Here is a 20946-nt window from a genome sequence, read left to right as displayed (position 1 = left end):
CAGAAGATATTCACTTGATTTTTAAAAGTCTACCCTCCCCTCAGTAGATTAGGTGTTTGGCTTTTATTTAAACTATTTCTGTGGACTGCTTACTTTGACTTTGACTTTTGTTTAGAAATATTTGAATGATTTGTATGGTTAAACTTGATGTGGAACAATAGCTAACTCCACTCCTCATGTGCTTTGTCCTTTTGGAAGTAGCCTCATAAGTATGGCAGATGTAGGTATAGTGCTCAAGAAACCTGAAGTTTCTCTGGACTAGAGGCATGGCTCAGCATCAGAGCACTTGTTGCTCTACCAGAGGGCCTAAGTTTGGTTCTCAGCACCCATATCAGATGGCTTAGAACCATCCATAACTCCAGTTTTAGGGATCTAATGCTTCTGACTTTCCTGGGTACCTATACTCAGGTGTATATAGCTACATGTACACACACACCTACATAAAATTTAAAATAATAAAAATAAATCTTAAAAAAACAAGAGGTCTGAAGTTTTAGACATCTTTAAAAAAAAAAAATCCATGTTTGGTTGTTTTGCCTGCATATGTCTGAGCATTACACGTGCAGTCCCTTGCACAGGCCAGAAGGACAATGAATTCCCTGGAACTGGAGTTAAGGAAGATTGGTAACTGCAGTGTGAGTACTGGGAATTGAACTGTGATCCTCTGGAGAGCAGCCAGTGCTTTTAACTCATCTTTTCAGCTCTGAAATCTGAGGCGGGGCTTTGTTTTTGTTTTTGTTTTTAATTTATAATGTCAAAAAGTATGTCCTAGCAGTTTGAAGCTTAATCCGAGCTTCTGGTTAGTCATAATAGCACTTGACGACTGTTAACAGTTCTCTCCCCCTTTGAGCCATGAACCCATATTCTGTTGACTTTGTTGTCTCATTTCACCCCTTTTCTGGGGAGTTCTTTACTACTATTTTCCTACTGGGGTCAAATGTATATATTTAGCACTACTTTATGCATTCATAATGTTATATATGTAGTCGTCTTTGTCTAGCTTTAAAACATTTTTGCCACCTAAAAGAAACTTTTACCCATTAGGCAGTTAATGCCTCCTTCTCTCCACCTCCATCCCATTAATCTGTTTTCTGTTTAAAAGTATCACAAAAATGTGGCTCCAAGAAGTTGAATTAGCATAATATTGGCCTTCAGAATATGTCATTCATATTAATGAATTATATGACCTTTTCTGGTAACTGTGATTGTCTTAATTACGTGTATTATATGTAAATCACATTTGCAGTGGTAGTGTGCTGTCTGTATTTTAATCATATGGTTAAAATACAAATAGTATAAAAATGAGATAAGCTAACTTCTTTACCCTTTTGGAAGGGTATAGAATTCTTTTAGGAATCAAGGGGTTTTTAGTATCTTAAGTCAGATGGTTCTAGGATAAGAAATGCTTTAAATTCTTTCCCCTCTGAAAGTGGACCAGTCAGCATATTTGTCTTTGTGGCTGCTGGTATTTCATGTCTTTATGACTATATTTTTCTTTATACTACCTTTTATCTTATTTTGCATATTCTTAATTCTTTTGAATTCCCATTCTGATTTCTGCATCTTAACAGCTATAAGTTCATTTTTAAATGTATGGCCAGTCTTGATTCATTTACAGGTTCCTTTGTTCATAGGGTGTTGTTTTGGTCCTTGTTTGTGGCTCTTGGTAAGGTGGATTCTATCTTTGCCATTAGCTGAGTAATGTTGTTAATCATGACATCAAAAGGGGACCCATGTCTGTTTGGTAGTCCTATCCCGATGTGTAAATATCATTCCATTGTGTTAACTTTATAAAAAATGTGTTTATATTACGTTAGATTAATTAAAAAGACAAAAGCACCTGAGCAGTAAGGCTGATAGAAAGGTGGCATGTACTAAAAGGAATACCTCCACCCCTTTGCCTATGTTCCATTTCCCAGATTCTATTAGATGTGGGACATTATGACTTATCAATACTGTGCATCAAAAATCATCTACATACTGGGCGTGCACTGGGCATGGGCAGTTCGGCCAAGGCAGATGGATTTTTGTGATAAGCCCCGGGCTAGCTAGAACTATACAGTAAGACCTTGTCTCCAAAAATGTGTGCGTGCGTGTGAGCATGTGTGCGTGTGTGCGTGTGTGCATGTGCATGTGTGTTAAGCAGGGATACTGAACATAAAATTGTATCCTGACTGTGAATTGTGAAATATTCTCACTTTAAATTGGAAAAAGTTCTCATGATTAGGCCAGCTTGGAAGTCGATGAAATAAGACTGAGGAAGATTGGCTGACTGAGAAAGCATCGACAGTGTTGAGCAAACAAGTATCTGTGGTTATTGGATGTAAATGTCACATAAGTCATGTTAAGATGTGAGATGGCAGTGCCCAAATGTGCTGTCAAGTCATAGTGTTACCCTAGGGGTAGGAACTAGGATGGTAAAAGCAAAACTCTCCTGTCTTCCTGGTAGATAGCATGTAGCTAGATCACCAATAGAACTACACCTAATTAATACAGTTTTTGTTCTGGAGCTGTATTGAGACAGTTACCGATGAAATTGTACTCCAATGTGTGACTCATGTCGAAAAACACAAGGCTTCATATAATTCATAGTTAAATCTATACTTAGAGCACATGTACTACTTGAACCCTAGACTTACATTCTTTACTAAAATCTCCTCTAGAGTGTCTTAATATTTCAAATTCACCTCAGAGCCAGTGAGGGGTTGGGATTTTCATTTTATGCCCTTATCTTTTTTTTTTTTTTTTTTTTTGTGAAGTTTATTATCATATCTGGTTTTGTGTGGAGCTTATTTCTTCATTTCTTTTTAAAGTAAAGATGTATTTTTTATTTTATTTTGGCTTTTTTGAGACAAGGTCTCACTACATAGTTCTGGCTGTCCTCAGACTCACAGAGATCTACCTGCCTCTGTTCCCCAAGTGCCAGGATTACAGGAGTACACTCTACTCCTGGCTTATTTTTACTTTTAATTATGTATCTAGGTGTGGTATTTGCACATGAGTGCAAGTGCTCCCAGAGGCTGGAAGTGTAAAGGTGTCCTGGGGCTGGAGTTATAGATGGTTATGGGCTTCCCAGCCTAGGTCCTGGGAGCTGGACTTGAGTCTTCTTCAAGAACAGTATGAACTCTTTGAGACATCATCATTTAAGGCCTTCTTTTACCCTATTTCTATTTGCCAGAAAATCCTGTTGATTCCACCCTCAAAATATTTAGAATCTAGCCATTTCTCTGGTCCAAAGCATGTTGTTATCTTCCTTTTTGTTTCTGATTGTCTGTTAATGTGTATGTGTGTATACACAAACAGTGGTTGAGGAGGGTACAGGTTGATGATAGATATCTTTCTTGATCTCTTTTCCATCTTAATTTTTAAGACGGGGTCTCTTTATCAGCTGGCTAGACTGGCTGACTATTGAGCTCCAGGGACTTTCCTATGTACTTCAGTAGCTCTGGCATTATGGGTTTTTTTCATAGGTGCTGGGCATCTCAACTCAGGGCCTTTATGATTGAGTGGCAAGTGCGGCTGACTGAGTCATTTCTCACCTCTCTTTTAAATTTCTTTTTATTCTTTTTTCCCTCCCTCCCTCCCTCCTTCCTTTCTTCCTTCCTTCTTTCTGATGAAGTCTTGGTAGCCTTGGTTGTACTGGAACTCATTATTTAGACCAGGCTGGCCTCCAGCTCATAAACATCTGCCTGCCACCATGCCAGGTTTCTTTATAACAGCATGCTGACCATTCTGGGCTGGTAACAATCTGCTCATGTGCTCCAGAGTAAGTAAAATTTTTCCAAGATTCTATAAGGTCATCTTTGCATTCTGACACCCCCCCCCCAATTGTTTACCTGTCATACTTGGCTAATAGCATTCTGGCAAACATTTCTATTTCTTTCCGGTTTCCTCCTTTTCTTTCTCATTTCTTCATTACTGGGGATTGAATCCAGGGCTTTGTGTATGCTGAGCAGGTGCTTGTCCACTGAACCTTACCCCCAATCCCCCCCCCTTTTTTTTTCTTTTTTTCGGAGCTGGGGACCGAACCCAGGGCCTTGCACTTGCTAGGCAAGCGCTCTACCACTGAGCCAAATCCCCAACCCCTCAATCCCTTTTTTACTTTGGATTCTGAGACAGGTCCTCAGAAAGTTGTCCAGGCTAGCCTTGAACTCACTGTGTAGCCCAGGAAGGCTTTCACTTGTGATATTCCTGCCTTTAGAGTGTCTATACCACCATATCTGGTAGCTACCTTTATCCTGTTTTTTATAGACCAACCTCACAGACCTTTCCTCTGTCTAAACAATTGAACAGTTTGTTAAATTGGCTTCTTTGGGTCTTTTCGCTACTAATTTTTTGGTGCTGGGAATCAAACCCAGGGTTGTGGACATGCTAGCTAAGTGTTTTATCACTGAGCTAATAACACAGTCAGGCTCAGGTCTTTCTCAGATGATTCCTTCTCAGGGAGACCCTCCGCACATTTAACATTTCATCCCTGCCCTGTACCACTGCTATCATTCTTTTTTTTTTTAAGTCATATTTGACACTTTATGATAAATTTTTTCATCTTGTTTGCTATTTGTATTTCCTTTGAGATTTGTGCTTCTTGAGTGTCAGGGATTCTGTTTTGTTCATAGTTGTACCTTCATGCCTAGAAAGGTCCATCCTCAATATTGTGTCATGTGCAAAAGTAGGTTATCTTTCTAAAGTAGAGTAAGGTATTGAAATGTGCTTTTTTGTCACTGCAAATATCTTTTATATTTGTTCTAATATCACCTCAGTTCTTAGAACTGAATTCTGTGAAAAATCAGTATCCGAGGCAGTTTCCATCTTGATGCCAGTTGTGCTTTTGCCCCCTTACTAGAGTCCTGTGTACTGAGCCCAAGCTAGCTTGCCCAATTGTGACTATAAAGACACAGCTTGATGATATAAGGTTTGCCAGAATATGTTTGTCTGTTTGGTTTTATAAGCACCTGTCTATTTAAAAAAAAATCCTGTGTAGGCTTTCTACATGAAAAAAAAAGTTAACAAGACTGGAGCAATGGCCCAGTGAGTTGTTGCTTAAGCATGAGGACCTGATACCCTGGGAAAAAACAAAAGTCCTGGTCCTGTAATGCCTTCCTGTAATCTCAGAGCTGGAAAGTAAAGATAAAAGGATTCTAGGTGCTTTCCCAGCCAGCCAGCCAGTCAGTCTAGCAGAAAGGTCCCAGAAAATAAGACAGTGATAGAAGAAGACACCTGATGCCAATCTCTGGTCTCCACACATGCACATAAATGCAAGCCCATCTTCACAGGTGAGTATGTAACACACATATAAATAAAAAAAAAATAACTTGCTTAGGTGTTAATGGTAGAGGGATACCTGTAAAATTGTATTAGTGGTATTTTTTCTTTCTTTGTGGAGTACAAAACTTTAAATTGTAATTAGTCACATGTTGTCATTGAAAATTTAGTTTTGAAATCCATATGTAGTTAAATGAAAAGGATATTTTACAATGATGCAAACAAAATTAAACACTGAAGAAAACCAGGCTAATTTTTGAGAGATTGTTATACTATTAGTTGGGATGGTCTAAGGTTATTATATCACAAAAATGAACATGTTAAAACAAAGTAAAACTATTGAAGACCCTTCTCAGGTTCTTGAGGTTTTGTTGTATGGTGGAAGACTGTACAGAGACTGACTTGTGGAGGAGGAGTTATGCTGCTGCTAGTCTTCTCTGCACACAGACGGTTGAGATTTCTGTATTGCTAGAGTATTAGAATGAACGGATCAGTTTCTTGAACTTTTGAATAATTGACACCTGTGAATGCTAATGTTCTCAGTCTTGCCTTTTTGTGAAGGTAGAAAAGTAAATATACATGTAGGAAGCTTATTGTCTTCTAGGATAGTCTGTCCTGCTGATAGTTCACAGCATTCCAGGAGTCAGTCACATTATTTATGTTAATGTTTGTCTCTCTCTCTCTCTCTCTCTCTCTCTCTCTCTCTGTTTCTCTCTCTCTCTGTGTGTGTGTGTGTGTGTGTGTGTGTGCACATGCTCACTATTTGTGTTTGTACTATTTCCAGCCAATATACTACATATACTACAACTGTTTGAACAATTTATTTTTCATCTTTAGAAATCTTCCTTTTTTTTTTTTTTTTTTTTTTTTCTTTTTTTCGGAGCTGGGGACCGCACCCAGGGCCTTGCGCTTGCAAGCCCTGGGTTCGGTCCCCAGCTCGCAAGCGCTCTACCACTGAGCTAAATCCCCAACCCCGAAAATTTCCCTTCTTAAGGAGTTGCTTTGTAGTCATTACTTTTATGTTGTGGGCTCAATAGCAGATCTTCATTCTAATGTATCACTTTTAGAAATCATCTCTTGGAAATTTACAGAATTAAGAGAATAAAACAGTTCATTACCTTGTTAGGTTCAGTTGTGGTCAGTTGTGGTTATTTCAATGCTAAACTGTGAAATTTAATTAAAAAAATTTTTTTTTGAAATAGGGTCTCATGTATATGTCCAGTTGGCCAGCTGTCTGTATTGGAGAGTGACTTTGAATTCCTGTCCCTCATGCTTCTTCCACTTTTTGAGTGCTGAGGCAATGTATCACTCTGCCTAGTGAACATTGATTGTTATATTCTTGCCAAACTGATTATTCTACTAAAAGATTCTTTCCTGATTGGGTGTCCTGTTTCTTTTTCTTTTCTCCCCCCCCCCCAAACCTTTTTGTTTTTTTGAGACAAGGCTTCTCTATGTAGCTCTGGCTAACCTGGAACTCCCTCTGTAGATCATGCTGGCCTTGAACTCACAGATCTGTCTGCTTCTGTCTCCTTAGTGCTGGGACTAAAGGCATGAGCCACCATTGCCCAGTGTGTCTTATTTCTTAATATGTTAACTTTACTTATAAATGAAGGCAAACCAAGACAAAAAGATCTGGGATATTAGTTAATAGTCTTTGACATTTAAAACTGGACTATTCTATTAAAGGCTTTTAATTGAATAAAAAATATGTTCAGACTCCTGTAGCAAATCTTTGGTAGTGTATCCATAAAAGGAAAGTAAGCTTGTAGGATGCTGGCAGTGCATTCTTTGTGTGGCCTTGCTTAACTTTGTGTTTTGAATACTTCATGACACTGAGGATTTCATAAAAACAAACAAACAAACAAACCCTAAAACTTCAGGAACAGGGTATGTAAAGCAAATTGATGTTTGGTGCTGGTACATGTAGAACCCTATCAGTTTTCTTCAGTTTCTAGCCTTCAGAAATGATTGATTACATAGACTTGCCAATTAGCAGTTTGTCCTCTTATGCTGAGAAAGGAAATGTGGCTGACTGGCTTGCCTGCCTTCCAGCCTGACTTCTCTCCTTCTGCTTTTTATCAAGCCAAGGACCTTATGCTGATGATTCTTGATTATGTATATGATTATATGATACAATATATGCATTATTAAATTATTAAAAACCTTTATTTAAAAAATGGGCTGTAACTGGATGTAATTGCATATACATGTTTGCAGTCTCTGCACTTATGAATCTGAGGCAGGAAGATTGCCAGAAATTTGAGGACAGCTACATAATGGACTATAGAAGGTTGTACTTAGACTCAGTGTTACAGTCTAAAACAAAACAAAAAAAAACCCACCCCAAAATTAGAAGCATTATTGAAATAAGTTGTGTATATTGTGGGTGGGACCCAAGCATTGAGAGCTGGACTTCTTTAAGAAAAAAGATTAAATTCATTTATTTTTCTTTCTTCATTCCCAGTCTTATGGACAGGTCATTTCGTCAGCAGCCTATTTAGAGAAACTTCACAGTCTGTAGAAAGTTACAAGGAGAGCACAGGATTATATAGCCTTGGCATGGTTTTCCATTGTCTACTTTGTTAATATTTGGTGCCTGTCTTCTCTCTTACTGGCCTGTTGCTCCTAAAACCTTGAGTTAGTGAAAGACGTATGACGTTTTGCTCCTAAATCTTTGTTTTAGTGTATTTTCCAATAACAAGGACATTTCCCCCACATAACTCAAGATATAATTATGCAGGAAATGGAGTACTGAAGTCCACATTCATTAGTTCCTCTGATTGCTTGATTGCTTTATCCCACCCTGGTAAATCAAAGCAGATGATATTGCATTCAGTTATTTTGTCTGTTCAGTCTTTTAGTATAGAGCAGTGGCAATTTTTTTTAAATTATTCTTTTAATGTTTGAAAATTCCAGTTTTATAGAATAACTCTCAATTTGGAATTTTTTCTGTGATACAGATTCAACTAGGTGTTGCTTTTAGGAGAGGGAGGAATACTACAGAGGTGAAGTTATTTTAGCAGTGCTTCTGATATCTCTAAATAATGCCTGTGTATCATTGTCTTTCTCTATATTTTGAGATTTCTTTTAAGTATGTGTTTTGCCTACTGTGTATCCCATATGTACACAGTGCACAGGGAAGCCAGAAATGGACATTGGATCCCTGGAACTGGAGTGATAATCGGTGGTTGTTAGCCGCCAGATATGGGGGCTCATGCTTGTAATTCCAACTCTCGAAAAGTAGAGATAGGAAGATCAGAAGTTTTAGGTTTCCAGCTATGTAGTGAGTTGGGATGCATGAGACCCTGTCTCAAAAAAAAAAAAGTTTAAATAAATAAAGATTAAAAAAAGAACTAAATATGTAATACAAACCTCAATTATTGTCTTAGTTACTTTTCTCTTGCTGTGATAATACACCTTGATCAAAGCAACTTACAAAAGAGAGTTTATAGTTTTAGTAGGTGAGTCTATGAATGCCGTGACAGAGCATGCAGCAAGTGGGCAGGCATGGTGCTGGAGTTTGATCCTGAGACTCACATGGTAGAAGGAGAGAACCAGCTATTACAAGTTGCCCTCTGACCACAATATATATGTATGTTTCATCCCGAAGTAAGGTAGAGAGAATGATGAAGGAGTTGACCTGATTTTTATAGGTACATACACAAAACTTGTTAAGAGTCAAGAATGAAGGTTGAAAGAATTCGTCACAGTTGGACTGAAAAATAAAACTTGGTAGAGATAACCTATAGAAAAGGGTGAACTGTTTTGAGGTCTGTTCACCTGGATAAGGAAATTTAGCTCTCTGAGTATCAGGGCAGCAGCAAACCTTTGAAATCTCTGAAGGGAATGTCTCCATCTAATTTATGGTTTAGGAAGATCATTCTGGCCACAATGTAGGAAAAAGTAAATGGGACCAACACCTGGGAGGAGCAGAACAAAGATAGAACTGCTAAAAGTTGTAAGACTTTGTATTGGCTGGGAGGAGGAGGAAAAAGAGGAGGAACGGTGTGGGAGTTGTTGTTAAGAAAGTAGTCAGGTTTTTTGGTTTGGGCATCTGGGTTGGATAGTTATATAGAGAGAAGATAGAAAAGGACAGGATAATTTTAGACATGATGTGAGGACATCTTATGTGTGTATTGTTGTGCATAAGGGCTTGAAACTACTATGCAGAATATCCAATCAGTTTTGTATGGGCCACCATTAGTTAAGCTGTGGAAACTTCTCCTGCAGGAACAAATGATGGGGACTTTGCTGTTTGATATTTTTGGCTAAGAAGCAGATAGCTTTGTGTTCATCTAGACAAACTCAGTACTTATATATAAAACATGCCTTCTTACTTGATAATTTACTGTCTGGATGAATAGCTCATAGTCCTCACATCATATGCCACCAAGATTAGCTCTGAATGAGGCCCAACACAAATTGCAAACTGAAAATACTCAGAGATTTTTGTGTATGATTTCCTTTCCTAACCTTCCCCAACTTAATTACATGTTCGTTTTATTTTTGCACACAGTGGGTGAGATGGGTTAGAGACCCTGGTTGTCTTGGAACTCAATCTGTAGGCTAGGCTGGCCTTAAACTTACAGAGATCTGCCTCCTGCTTTCTGAGTGTTATGAGACATCATGCATGACTCATTACATGGTTCATGAGCTGTGTGAACTTTGTAGTTGGTAATGTTGTATTCTAGTGTCTTAGTTTGGATTTATTGCTGTGAAAAGACACCATAATCAAGGTATAGCAATAACATTTAATTGGGGCTAGCTTTCAGGTTAAGAGATTCAGTCCATTATCATCAAAGAGGGAAACATTGCAGCATCCAGACAGGCATGGTGTTGGAGGAGCAGAGAATTCTATATTTTGATTTGAAGGCAGGCAGACAGGCAGAAGACTGTCCAGTGCAGGCAGCCAGGAGGAGGATCTCTTTTCCACCATGGGTAGAACTTGACCATAGGACATTAAAGCCCACCCCCATAGTAACACACTTCCTCCAACAAGGCCACACCTACTAAAACAAGGCTACACCTCCTAATAGTGCCACTTCACATGGGCCAAGCATATTCAAACCACCACACTAGTGTCAGAAGGTTAGACACAGGCCTTTCTAAAATAATATAATTCTAAACAAAGTCAATCAAAGATGCTGTGGTAGTATAGGGAATTTTTTTTCTTTTTCTTTCTTTCTTTCTTTTTTTTTTTTTTTTTAAAGATGGGTTTTTTCTGTGTATCACTGGCTATTCTACACTGGAACTCGATTTGTAGACCAGGCCGGCCTTGAACTCAGATCTACCTGTCTCTGCTTCTTGAGTGTGTATGTGCCACCATGCCTGGGATTAAATTTTTGTTGCTGTTTAGAAGTTAGAGAATCTTTGGATTTGACTGCACTGGTGAAATACCCTTTTAAAATTCTCCATTAAGGAAAAAAAAACTTCCTTTCAGTTTTATAGTTCAGTGATATTTTTGGTTATATTAAAATTGGAAGTCATGTTCACTTCTCTAACTTGCTAATATTTGTACTTATTTTTAATGGCTTGTACTAAAGATGATTTTTATGATTTGTTCCTTTAAATCCTTTCATTATGCATTTTGTAATTTTTTTTTCTGCCCGTCAAGATCCCCTTTCTTAGGAAAGTAGCTGCCATATTTACCCATGATTTTGGGATTTATATTTTCACAATAGTTGGGTTAGTAGTCTGATCAAAGAACGAAGAAAGGAAGAGCTCAGAGGTATAAACTATATTTGATATAGTGCTATAATTATAAGTGGGTAATTTTAAAGGTATTAGGAACTTTTTGACTTTCTTATTCATTGAACCTTTTATTTTCCTAAAGAGAATTTTTTAATGAACAATGGGATTGAAAAGAAGTTAGTCTTGATTAAAATTAGGTGTAAAAAATTATTTTCAGAGAGATGGTTTAGTTTGCTGCTTTTACAGGGGATCTGAGTTTAGTTCCTAGTGCTAATAACGTAGCTCACAAACTGTGACTCCAGTTCCAGAGATTTAACACACCTTCTGGTCTTCTGTGGGGCCAGTCATGTACACAGTACACATACATTCAGGAATGCAGGCAGAACGGTCAAACATACAAAATAGAAATGGGTAATTATTTTCAATTTCTGATTTTTTAATTTATTGATTTTTTTTTGAAAGGTCATTGTTCTGAAACACTGTTCTAGTAATAGAAATGGCAGGTCTGAGCTTGTTGACATTGGTTATAATGTGAAAAATGCAATTAGGTAGTTTGTTTGGTCTGCTCAAATTATCTCTGTAATTATGTCTGTTTGTGTGTCTTTGAAGGCACAATTAAAAATAAGGGCATTTAAAATAAGCTTTTCATCTTGGAGAGATGGCATAATGGGTAAGAGTCCTTGCTGTGTGAGCATGAGGACTTAGTTTAGATCCTACCACCCATGTAAAAAGCCAAGAGTAGCCATGAATGTGAAACTCCTTTTCTTTATAACTCCAGGACTGTGGGCTTTCTGGCTTACCAGCCTATCTCCAGGTTCAGTGAGAGACTTTGTCTTAACGCAATAAAATGGAAAGTGATAGAATAGGACACTCAGTGACATTTTCATCTGGCTTCTGTAGACTCTTGCTTGCGTTCTCGCATGCGCTCTCTCGTGCTCGCTTTCTCTCTCTCTCTCTCTCTCTCTCTCTCTCTCTCTCTCACACACACACACACACACACACACAGAGAGACAGACAGACAGACAATGCAACTCTTGTTTGAGCATTAAAAGTTTCTTGCAAATATTTGAGCCCAGGTTATGATTAAACTATACCTAAGGATATTTTAAAAAAATAGTTACTGGGTGGGATAGTTACTTATTAATATTCAAAGTCAATTAAATAAGCCTTAGAGAAAACTGCCTAGTCAATTCAGCCAGCCACGTCTGCATCTTTCTACTGACCATCCTGCAGGACATTCTGAACACTACCACTTAAAACTAACTTTTCTCTTTAAGGGTTCCTGAAATTGTGCCTGCTGTCTCCAGGTCCACCCTCACCCCACAGCATAAACCATGCTGTGATGTTACACAGCTACCATAGAACTCCAGGGTAGTGTTGAGCTGGCCCATGTGGGTTCAGGTAAGTCCTGGCTTTTTTTTTACCATTTGGCATTTTTTTCAAAGTTAGTTACCATTATGATTTTATGTCATAAAGGAAAATAAGGCAAAACTTTGAAAACTGTGCCATATATGGGGGAAAAATAAGTCCATTATCTAAACATTTAATGAGCCAGCTCCAGATGCTAACCTATGGAGTTCCATAGTAGCTGTGAAGTCCTCAGTGAGTCTGACCCATGGCTTCAAAATATGTTAGGCTCCACTCTGGCCCAGTTTATTGGAAAATGTGATGTGAGCTGCTGTGGCTGCCTCTTAAAGATTTTATTTGGCAACTAATAATCTATATACTTTTATTTACTTAAAGTCCGAATAATTTAAGGAGTACATTAACATTCTCCTTATTTCTGATTGCCAGTAATTAGCTAATTTTGAGTGTTTGATGATATCGTGGGTCAGTTTTAGGTTGTTAGTTTGGAGTTAATCTCAGAATGCTCCTAGTTCTCTTTTTATTTGCCTTAATAATAATAAAAAGAAGGAGGGACAGGAAACACACAATATAAATTTGTTAAAGAGTACTAAGGTATTTCGGTTACTTTTGGAGACAATATGAGTGGTCAGAAACCTAAAGAGAAGATATAGATAATACCTGTCTCTTAGAATGGATTAACTTCCCCACTCCCAGCTTACCCCATCAGCCTTTGTTTATAAAGTTAGGTTTTAACAGTTAACATTTATTTGCTGCCCTTTCCTGCCTTCAATGCTTCTGGTTTTTCTTACTTTTATCTCTGATGTTAGAAGTTGCTAAAAATGTAAAGAGCTCAAGGACATCTTTGTGGTTGTGATACCCTCCCACCTCCTAAGCAGAAAAATATGGTGGTTAAAGTTTATATAACATAAGCCAGGTACTTTCAACCATCAAACCTACAGTGAAAACTCTAAACTTGACCAGTAGTTTTTTTCGAGCAATATATAGTACAATTTAATAAAACTTGGACATAGTTTCATGATGCTCTCATGAACTTTGATCTGTAATAAGTTTATTAATCCTTGTAGATGAAAATGTCCCAGTTAAACTATAAGCTTTTATGGTTAAAGAACACAATGGAATTACATATTCCAAAGTGTTACTAAAAAGAGATATATTGTACCTGTTTGTGTGCCGAGAAGGTTGGAGTCTTTTTCCTCTGTCTCCTTTGTTTTCAGTCTGTGTTTTGGGGAACCACAGCATAGTCCAGCGTGATTTTAGCAAAGACTGAGTGGAAGGGGAGAATTCAGTATCTTTGATGTTCAAATCAAATGAAAATTTTGACTGGCTCTGTGTGTGACTCAACTTTCTGAGGTGTGAAAGGATATGTTGAAGACAGGCAGTCAGTAAGTTCAGTTGTAGTTCCAGGTGTAGTTTGTATAGTTTGGCGTGCCATTGGTCTGATCTCCTCAACCCATGTGCCAGTGCTGATTTCCGAAATCCTTCTGAAACATGAGTAAGGAAATGAATTAAGAACTTCTAAGATATCAGCTATACAGTGACTTGGCTGCAGAGTAAAGGCTGAGATATAGAGAATCTTCACTTCTACCAAACCAAAGAAAGAAGTCACTTGGTATTATGCTTTAGATTACCTCATATTTGTACTTTGGGGGAAAAAGTATTCAAGCACACAATAATTTCATGTCTGTATATTTATATGCATAAATCTTCCTCTTTGTCTATTCAGGTGTGTTGATCAAGCTTTTGGGCTACTTTCAGAACTTGGAGCATTTTATGTGTGATATGCATTTTATAAATAGATACTATTTTTAGGTTTTAAGCCAAAATCTCTAAAAGGTACAGAGATGTAGTGTTTTTTTCTTCCTATGTTCAGGATCAGACCCATTGCCTTTTTATCGCTAGATATGTGCTCTATCACTGAATTATACTTTATCCCTAGTTCCAGCTCTGATAGGACTGAAAGGGGGAAACACTTGTCTTTGTAAAGACTGTAGAGTAGGGTGTGATGGCATATGCCTATTAGTTGGGAGTTTGAGGTAGGGGAGTTGCCTGCCTCAAGTTTGAGGTCATTCTTTAGTACACAGTGAATTCTAAACTTGGGCTACATTTAGAGGCCCTATCAAGTCAAAATAAAATAAATTACAGAAATAAAAGGAGATGGTGAGTAGACTCAGTTTTAAATACTATAAACTACATTAAATTATTTTTAGGCATTTTGTATACTTGAACATAGTTAGAGATAGTAGACTCTTTAATGATAGGTGATTTGAATTAAATAGTACTGCTCTTGAGCTTTGTGCTTCAGAAAGATGCTGTGTTGTCTCATGCTAACTTTACAGTGTGGTCCTAGTAACTTCTAGGGCACCGACCGTTCTTTACAAGGACATTTTAAAGTTTTTATGTTTAAAGTGGATTAGGGCCGGCATTTATAGTTGAACTGTGTGGCAAGCAATGTATTGACCCAAAATGCAACCAAAACTTATTGTAAGAAGACATTCTTTTTGTTTATTTCGCCTTGTTTTGTTTTTCGTGACAGGGTTTCTCTGTGTAGCCCTGACTGATCTGGAACTAGTTAGTTATGTGAACCAGGCTGGTTCTAAAGGCATGTGTCATTGTCTGCTGACATTCTTATTTAATAACATGAGAGTTATAGTTGGTTGTTTTGTTTTTGTGGGTTTGGGGTTAACCTGGGTCTTTTTGCATGGCAAAAGGTCTGCCATGGGGCAGGCTTCACTCTCAGCCTAAATATAGTAGACTTTTATTTATAGTTTGAGTTGAAAAGTTTTGTTATTACTTAGGTTCTTGTTAAGCTCTTAGACTCACTGGATCCTCCTGTCTGAAACACCTAAGAACTAGTACTATACAGTCCACAACATCATGTATGCGTCTCATGAACCCTAACCTGAAAAGTTTGTATGTACATGTTGGGGCTTGGGGGCGGGGTTTGTAGAAAAGATCCTTGACTCTTCAGAGTTTGAAAACTTGTAATGCTGACTTTCATTCGTGCCTCACAGATGTGATTTAAAAGGTTTTTTGGGAAGATTGGTATCATGTACTTACTGTCTTTTGTGCTTCTCACATTGCTTAGAGTACACAACATCATAGATATCCAATGAGTGTGAAAATTAAATAACCCCTGTTATTTAGGGGTTGTTTGTGTTATGTAAATATATATATACACACACACACATATATATATACGCATATACATATATATTGTTTTGTTATACCTTTATCTTAATTCCTAATTCAAAATGGCAATTAAAATGCCTTTTAAAAACACACTAAGAAGGGGTTGGGGATTTAGCTCAGTGGTAGAGTGCTTGCTTAGCAAGCGCAAGGCCCTGGGTTCGGTCCCCAGCTCCGAAAAAAAAAGAAAAAAAAGAAACACACTAAGAATATTTTTAGTTAATTTTAGCATTTTACTTGGAAGAACTTTTTTTTTTCTGACATAACTTAGGAAACATGGAAAAATAGTCAATTTGGTAATTTGTTTTACCATATTTATTAAAAGCTAATGTGCACTGTCAACCCCCTGAGTCTGTTTATTATCCATACTGTTCAGTAAGTACTTTCTTTATTTAACATTAATTTGTCCTAGGGTTAATAAAATAATTTAATGGGAATAGAAGGTTTATGGCTTTGAAAAATGGTATTTATTTTATATTCCTATTCTAATTGTTTTATTTTAGCCTATTTAAAATTGTATATGTTCTATTTTTAACAACTATCACACCCCACCCCACCCCCACACCCCACCCTGACACCACCATATAGACCAGGCTGGCTGTATGGAGATCTGTCTACTTCTGCCTCCCAAGTGCTGGGATTAAAGGTGTACACCATCCACTTACTTTAGAGACACTGTATCTCTAACGTAGGCTAGCCTGAAAATCACTGTTGTAGTCTAGGCTTGTCATGAGCACACTGCCCCCTTGCTTTTAACTCCTAAGTAGAGGGCTGCAATTACAGTTATGAATCAATACACTTAGGCTATTCATGAACAATTTGTAACATATATGAGGAAGTCTTAGGAGATTCTGAGTTCAAAATACTGTCAATTTTTACTTAAAATGAAAATTATTTAAGACCTACACAACACAGTAGAAACCTCTGTACTTGTTTTATTCTGCTTAAAAAATGCAGTTAAAGGGGGCTGGAGAGATGGCTCAGCAGTTAAGAGCACTGACTGCCCTTCCAGTGGTCCTGAGTTCAATTCCCAGCAAAGACAACATGGTGCCTCACAACCATCTCTAATGGGATCTGATGCCCTCTTCTAGTCTGACTGAAGACAGCTTCAGTGTACTCACATACATAAATAAATGTTTTAAAACAAAAACAAAGCACAGGTAAAGGGCAGAAAAGTCAAACAACGATTTGACGCTCGTGTACATCTCTTTGTGTTTTGCTCTCAGGATCAATACAAAACAATAAAGGTTCATTTCTTCTGTGAAGTCTAGTTTCTTAAAGTAGGTTGTCTTCATTAATTTTAATTCACTTACTGTAATCTAGTAGTTCTTTAGAGCTTGCCACAGCATGGAACTTAGCCATGATGTGAGGTAAGTGTCAAACTAGGCAGTTCTAGTCTGTAAAGAAATTTTGACATGGTAGGGAAATACTAATTTTCTTTATTTTCTTTAGGACATGTAAATGATTTCCCAGGATCCAGGAAGGCCAAAATCATATTTGAAAGAGTTTAATGTGGACACTTCATCTGTTTATACCTTTTGAAAAAAAAAATAAGTGCTTTTCTGTGTTGGTGCTTGTTTTAGGGGTTGTGGAAGGTGATTTAGCAGCCATAGAAGCATACAAGTCATCAGGAGGAGACATCGCACGCCAGCTCACTGCAGATGAAGTGCGCTTGCTGAACCGTCCTTCTGCTTTTGATGTTGGCTACACTCTGGTCCACCTGGCCATACGCTTCCAGAGGCAGGACATGTTAGCAATACTGCTTACAGAGGTAAGTGTGTGTGACATTTTTGTTATTTAGGGGTTGTTTGTGTTATGTGAATATATATAAATGTATATATATATGTGTGTGTATGTGTGTGTGTGTGTGTGTGTGTATGTCTCCACTGAACTGTCACCAGCTTCAATGTTCTTAATATATTGAGGAAATAGGTTCTTTAGGGTTTTTTCTCATTATTTGTTGTTTTTGTTGTTATACTGTGAGTTGAGTATAGAGCCTTATACATACTAGGCAAGTGTTTTACCACTGGGCTATATCCCGAGCCCTAATTTTTATTTTTAATGTGACAGTGTTTTCTCAAACATTCTTAAGTGTGTTAAACATTTTTACTTGCTTTTAGAAATCATTTTACATTTAAGAGATTTTAATAGTTTTTCAAAAATTATTTTTATTTATTGTGTGTGAGTCTTTTGCTTGTGTATATGTATATGTGTATACGATATGAGTGCATTGATTTCAGAGTCCAGAAAATGATGTTAATCCCCTTGGAACTGGAGTTAAAGTTGGTTGTAAGATGTTATGTAGGTGCCAGGAACCAAACCCATGTCCTCTGCAAGAGCAGCCAATGTTCTTAACTACAGAGCCATCTCTCATGCTAGCTCCTTCCGCTGTATTTTAAAGGGGACTCCTTCCCAGGTGTGGTGGTTTTTTTGTTGTTTGGTTTTTGCTTCTTAAAAGATAGGGTCATATGTAACTCAAGGTAGCCAAGGATATCCTTAAATTCCTAATCCTTCTGTTCCATCTCCCAAGTGTTTAGATTATAGGCTGTCTTACCAATGTACCCTTTTCCCATTTTGTGATGAGATACTACTGTGCTGCCTAGGCTGGCCTTGATCTCCCAGAGTCAAGTGATCCTTCATATAATATCTTGCTTTGAAATGCATATGCATCCAGTTTCCTGAGTTGGTGAAGTTGCTCGTGTACACTCTTGTCCCTAGCATTAAAGCCTTTTGAAGCAGAACTTTTCTCCACAATATTTGAGTCATTGGGTTTGATTAAAACACACGAGGACTTATCTTTTATTCTGTTATGTACCAAGCTCTGTAGTTGAGGATGATAGAATTGTAAGTATGCTAACTCTTCCTTTATTGAGCTTCTAGAGAAGTGGAGAAATGAATGGGTAATTCTTTATAGTAAGAGCTAATGACCATTTGAGTACTTAGGAAAGAACTTGGGAGGTATTTTCCCTTTATACTTAGAGCAAATCACATTTCAGCAGGAGCACGGAGACAGGGATCTGCTTCCAGGCTCATCCACAAGGGGCTGTCAGCTACAGGCTTAAATCCCTGCTATGTGGCTTCAGTCACAGCTGTTTACGGCAGCTGTTGTCACCCAAAGCAGATGACTGAAGAAAAGATGCAGAAATCTTATCAAAGTGGGAGTTGTGATTCCTTAGTTTTTTTGTTTTTGTTTTTAAAACAGGGTCTCACTATATAATCCTAGTTGGCTTTGAATTCATATTTACCTCTCTCTGCCTTCCTGCTTGGAATTAAAGGCAATGCTCAGCTTTATGAATCAGTTTAGGAAACTTTATTTTCATGTTTGTAATATTTTCTGGGGCTGATAGACCAACTTGGGGAGAGGGAAGAGAAGTATTGGTTGAGGTCAAGAACAAAATTGGTATTAACTTTTTGTTTAGTGGAAAGTATAGGTGCTCCCAACAATTGTTTTAAAGGGCTCATTAGGGAGGGTACAAAGGTAGAGTGAGAGCACAGAAAAAGCACAGAACCAAGTTCTGATGATGTTTATTACAAGAAAATGCCGTATAGTTTAGGCCACTAGTTAAGGAAGGTGAAAGATTGTTGTGTAGTAAACTCCGTGAATCTTTTCCAATTTATGGACTCGAGATTATACCCTATTGGCCTAAGGAAGATGGTTGAGGTCAAAAGGTTGAAAAAGAGAGATAAGAGATAGGTTTCAGAGCTTGAGGATGGTAGTGAAGGGAATGTTTCAAACTTTTCTTGAAGTATATTCAAGGTATCATTGTATGTTGTTTTAGAGAAGAATTTGGGGTATTCATGTTAGCAGTGTTCCCTAACAAGTAGTCCATTCTGAAAAATGCCTGATAATTGTTTCCTAATTTTCAGTTACTTGAACTTTGAGTTTCTAGGTTCATGGAGCTAGAATGTAGTGAAAATTTGTATAGTACTGGCACTCAGTAAAATCAAAATAAGGAGTCCTGTGGCTATGTTAATTCTGCTGAGTTCTTCCCAACTCTGACTCCTTTAACAGCAGTAATGTGCAGATGATACTGTTACCAAAATGCACTTTCAGTAGATTACTGTAAGACATGCTGCTCTAGGTCCCATTTATGATATAAAGGTTGGGTTTTTGTTTTGTTTTGTTTTTAAAGTAAGGAGAAAACCAGCTTGTTCTCGCCAGATTGCTAACAGCAGAGAGCAGAACTGACTCTCTCGGCATCCACTTTTACTTACTAGTAACTTCCTATAACTTAAAGAGTTCCTGCAGAGGTGGCTGGTTGGTTGGTTGGTTGGCTTGTTGGTTGGTTGGTTTGAAATCCGAAGCAGGCCTTTTACTCCTCATCTTCCAACCTCAGACTTTCTAGAGATAGGATTATAAGTGTGTGCCATCCTTCCCTGTTCCATATACTAAGTACACTTGGAATGCTGTTGGAATCTGTACCATTTGTTGCCATTCCACATTTAATGACTTTTTTGAACAGTCGTCCTGATGATGTTTTAAATGTCCATTGGCAAGGAAATAGTGCTCAGGACATTTAAGATTAAAACTGAATTTGGGGAAAATTTTGCGTTTAAATGCTGTTGTGTTTTGTTTCTATTTATGATATATAAGATACAGAAGGAAGTTTCTTTCTGTATTTAAGGTGTCTCAACAAGCAGCAAAGTGTATTCCAGCAATGGTGTGTCCTGAACTGACAGAACAAATCCGGAGAGAAATAGCTGCTTCTCTTCACCAGAGAAAGGGGGATTTTGCTTGCTATTTTCTGACTGACCTTGTAACATTTACATTACCAGCAGGTAACCCGGAAATTTATTATGATAAGCAATCTCTGTTTTAAGGTTACATTTTTATGTGGGGTAAAAATACAGTTTTGTAAGAAAGCAATAAGTTGGGATTTTTAACAGTTTTTTTAAATTTTATGTGTACGGGTGTTTTGCCTACATATTTGTGCCCCACATGTGTGCCTGGTACCCCATGGAGGCCAGAAGAGGGTGTCAGATCCCTGGGACTGGAGTTAGAGGCCATAGTGAGCTGCTATGTGGGTCCTAGGAATCAAGCCTGGGGCCTCTGGAAGAGCAGCCATCTGCAGAGCCATCTTGCTAGCTCCATAGGTTAGGATCTTACGATCTGACTTTCTATTTATTCTTGAAGTGACGCATACAAGAACTACTTGTAAACAAACATTTTGATGATTGGAAGACAGTAAATGCCCCTCCCCCTTTTTTTGAGATAAAATCTCATTGTGTAGTTCTGGCTGGGCTTTGTACTCAGTCTGCCTCCTAAGTGCTGGAATTAAAGGCATGTGCCACCACATCTGGCATATTAAAGACAGATATGCTCACTTCCCCCTTTTATTTTTGAATATTCTTTTTTTAGTCTCTTATTTTTAATTTTCCTTTATTTTCAAGTCTGTTTATATACTATTAGTTATATTAATAGTAACTATTGGTTACTAT

General features: G+C 37.7%; 1 protein-coding gene across 2 annotated transcripts in view; it reads left to right on the top strand.

The window, feature by feature from the left end:
- The window catches only part of Zranb1 (zinc finger RANBP2-type containing 1), a 54358-nt gene that overhangs the window by 18436 nt on the left and 14976 nt on the right, over positions 1-20946 (top strand). For both annotated transcript variants that reach the window (XM_032892409.1, XM_032892408.1), the window contains 2 exons: positions 17091-17278; positions 20133-20286. In XM_032892409.1, coding sequence (XP_032748300.1) covers positions 17091-17278; positions 20133-20286 — 342 coding nt within the window. The remainder of the gene's footprint in view (positions 1-17090; positions 17279-20132; positions 20287-20946) is intronic.

This window comes from Rattus rattus, chromosome 2 (genome assembly GCF_011064425.1).
Source record: "Rattus rattus isolate New Zealand chromosome 2, Rrattus_CSIRO_v1, whole genome shotgun sequence".
NCBI lineage: Eukaryota > Metazoa > Chordata > Mammalia > Rodentia > Muridae > Rattus > Rattus rattus.
The sequence above is the reverse complement of the archived record's forward strand: the minus strand, read 5'-3'. Positions and strand labels throughout refer to the sequence as shown.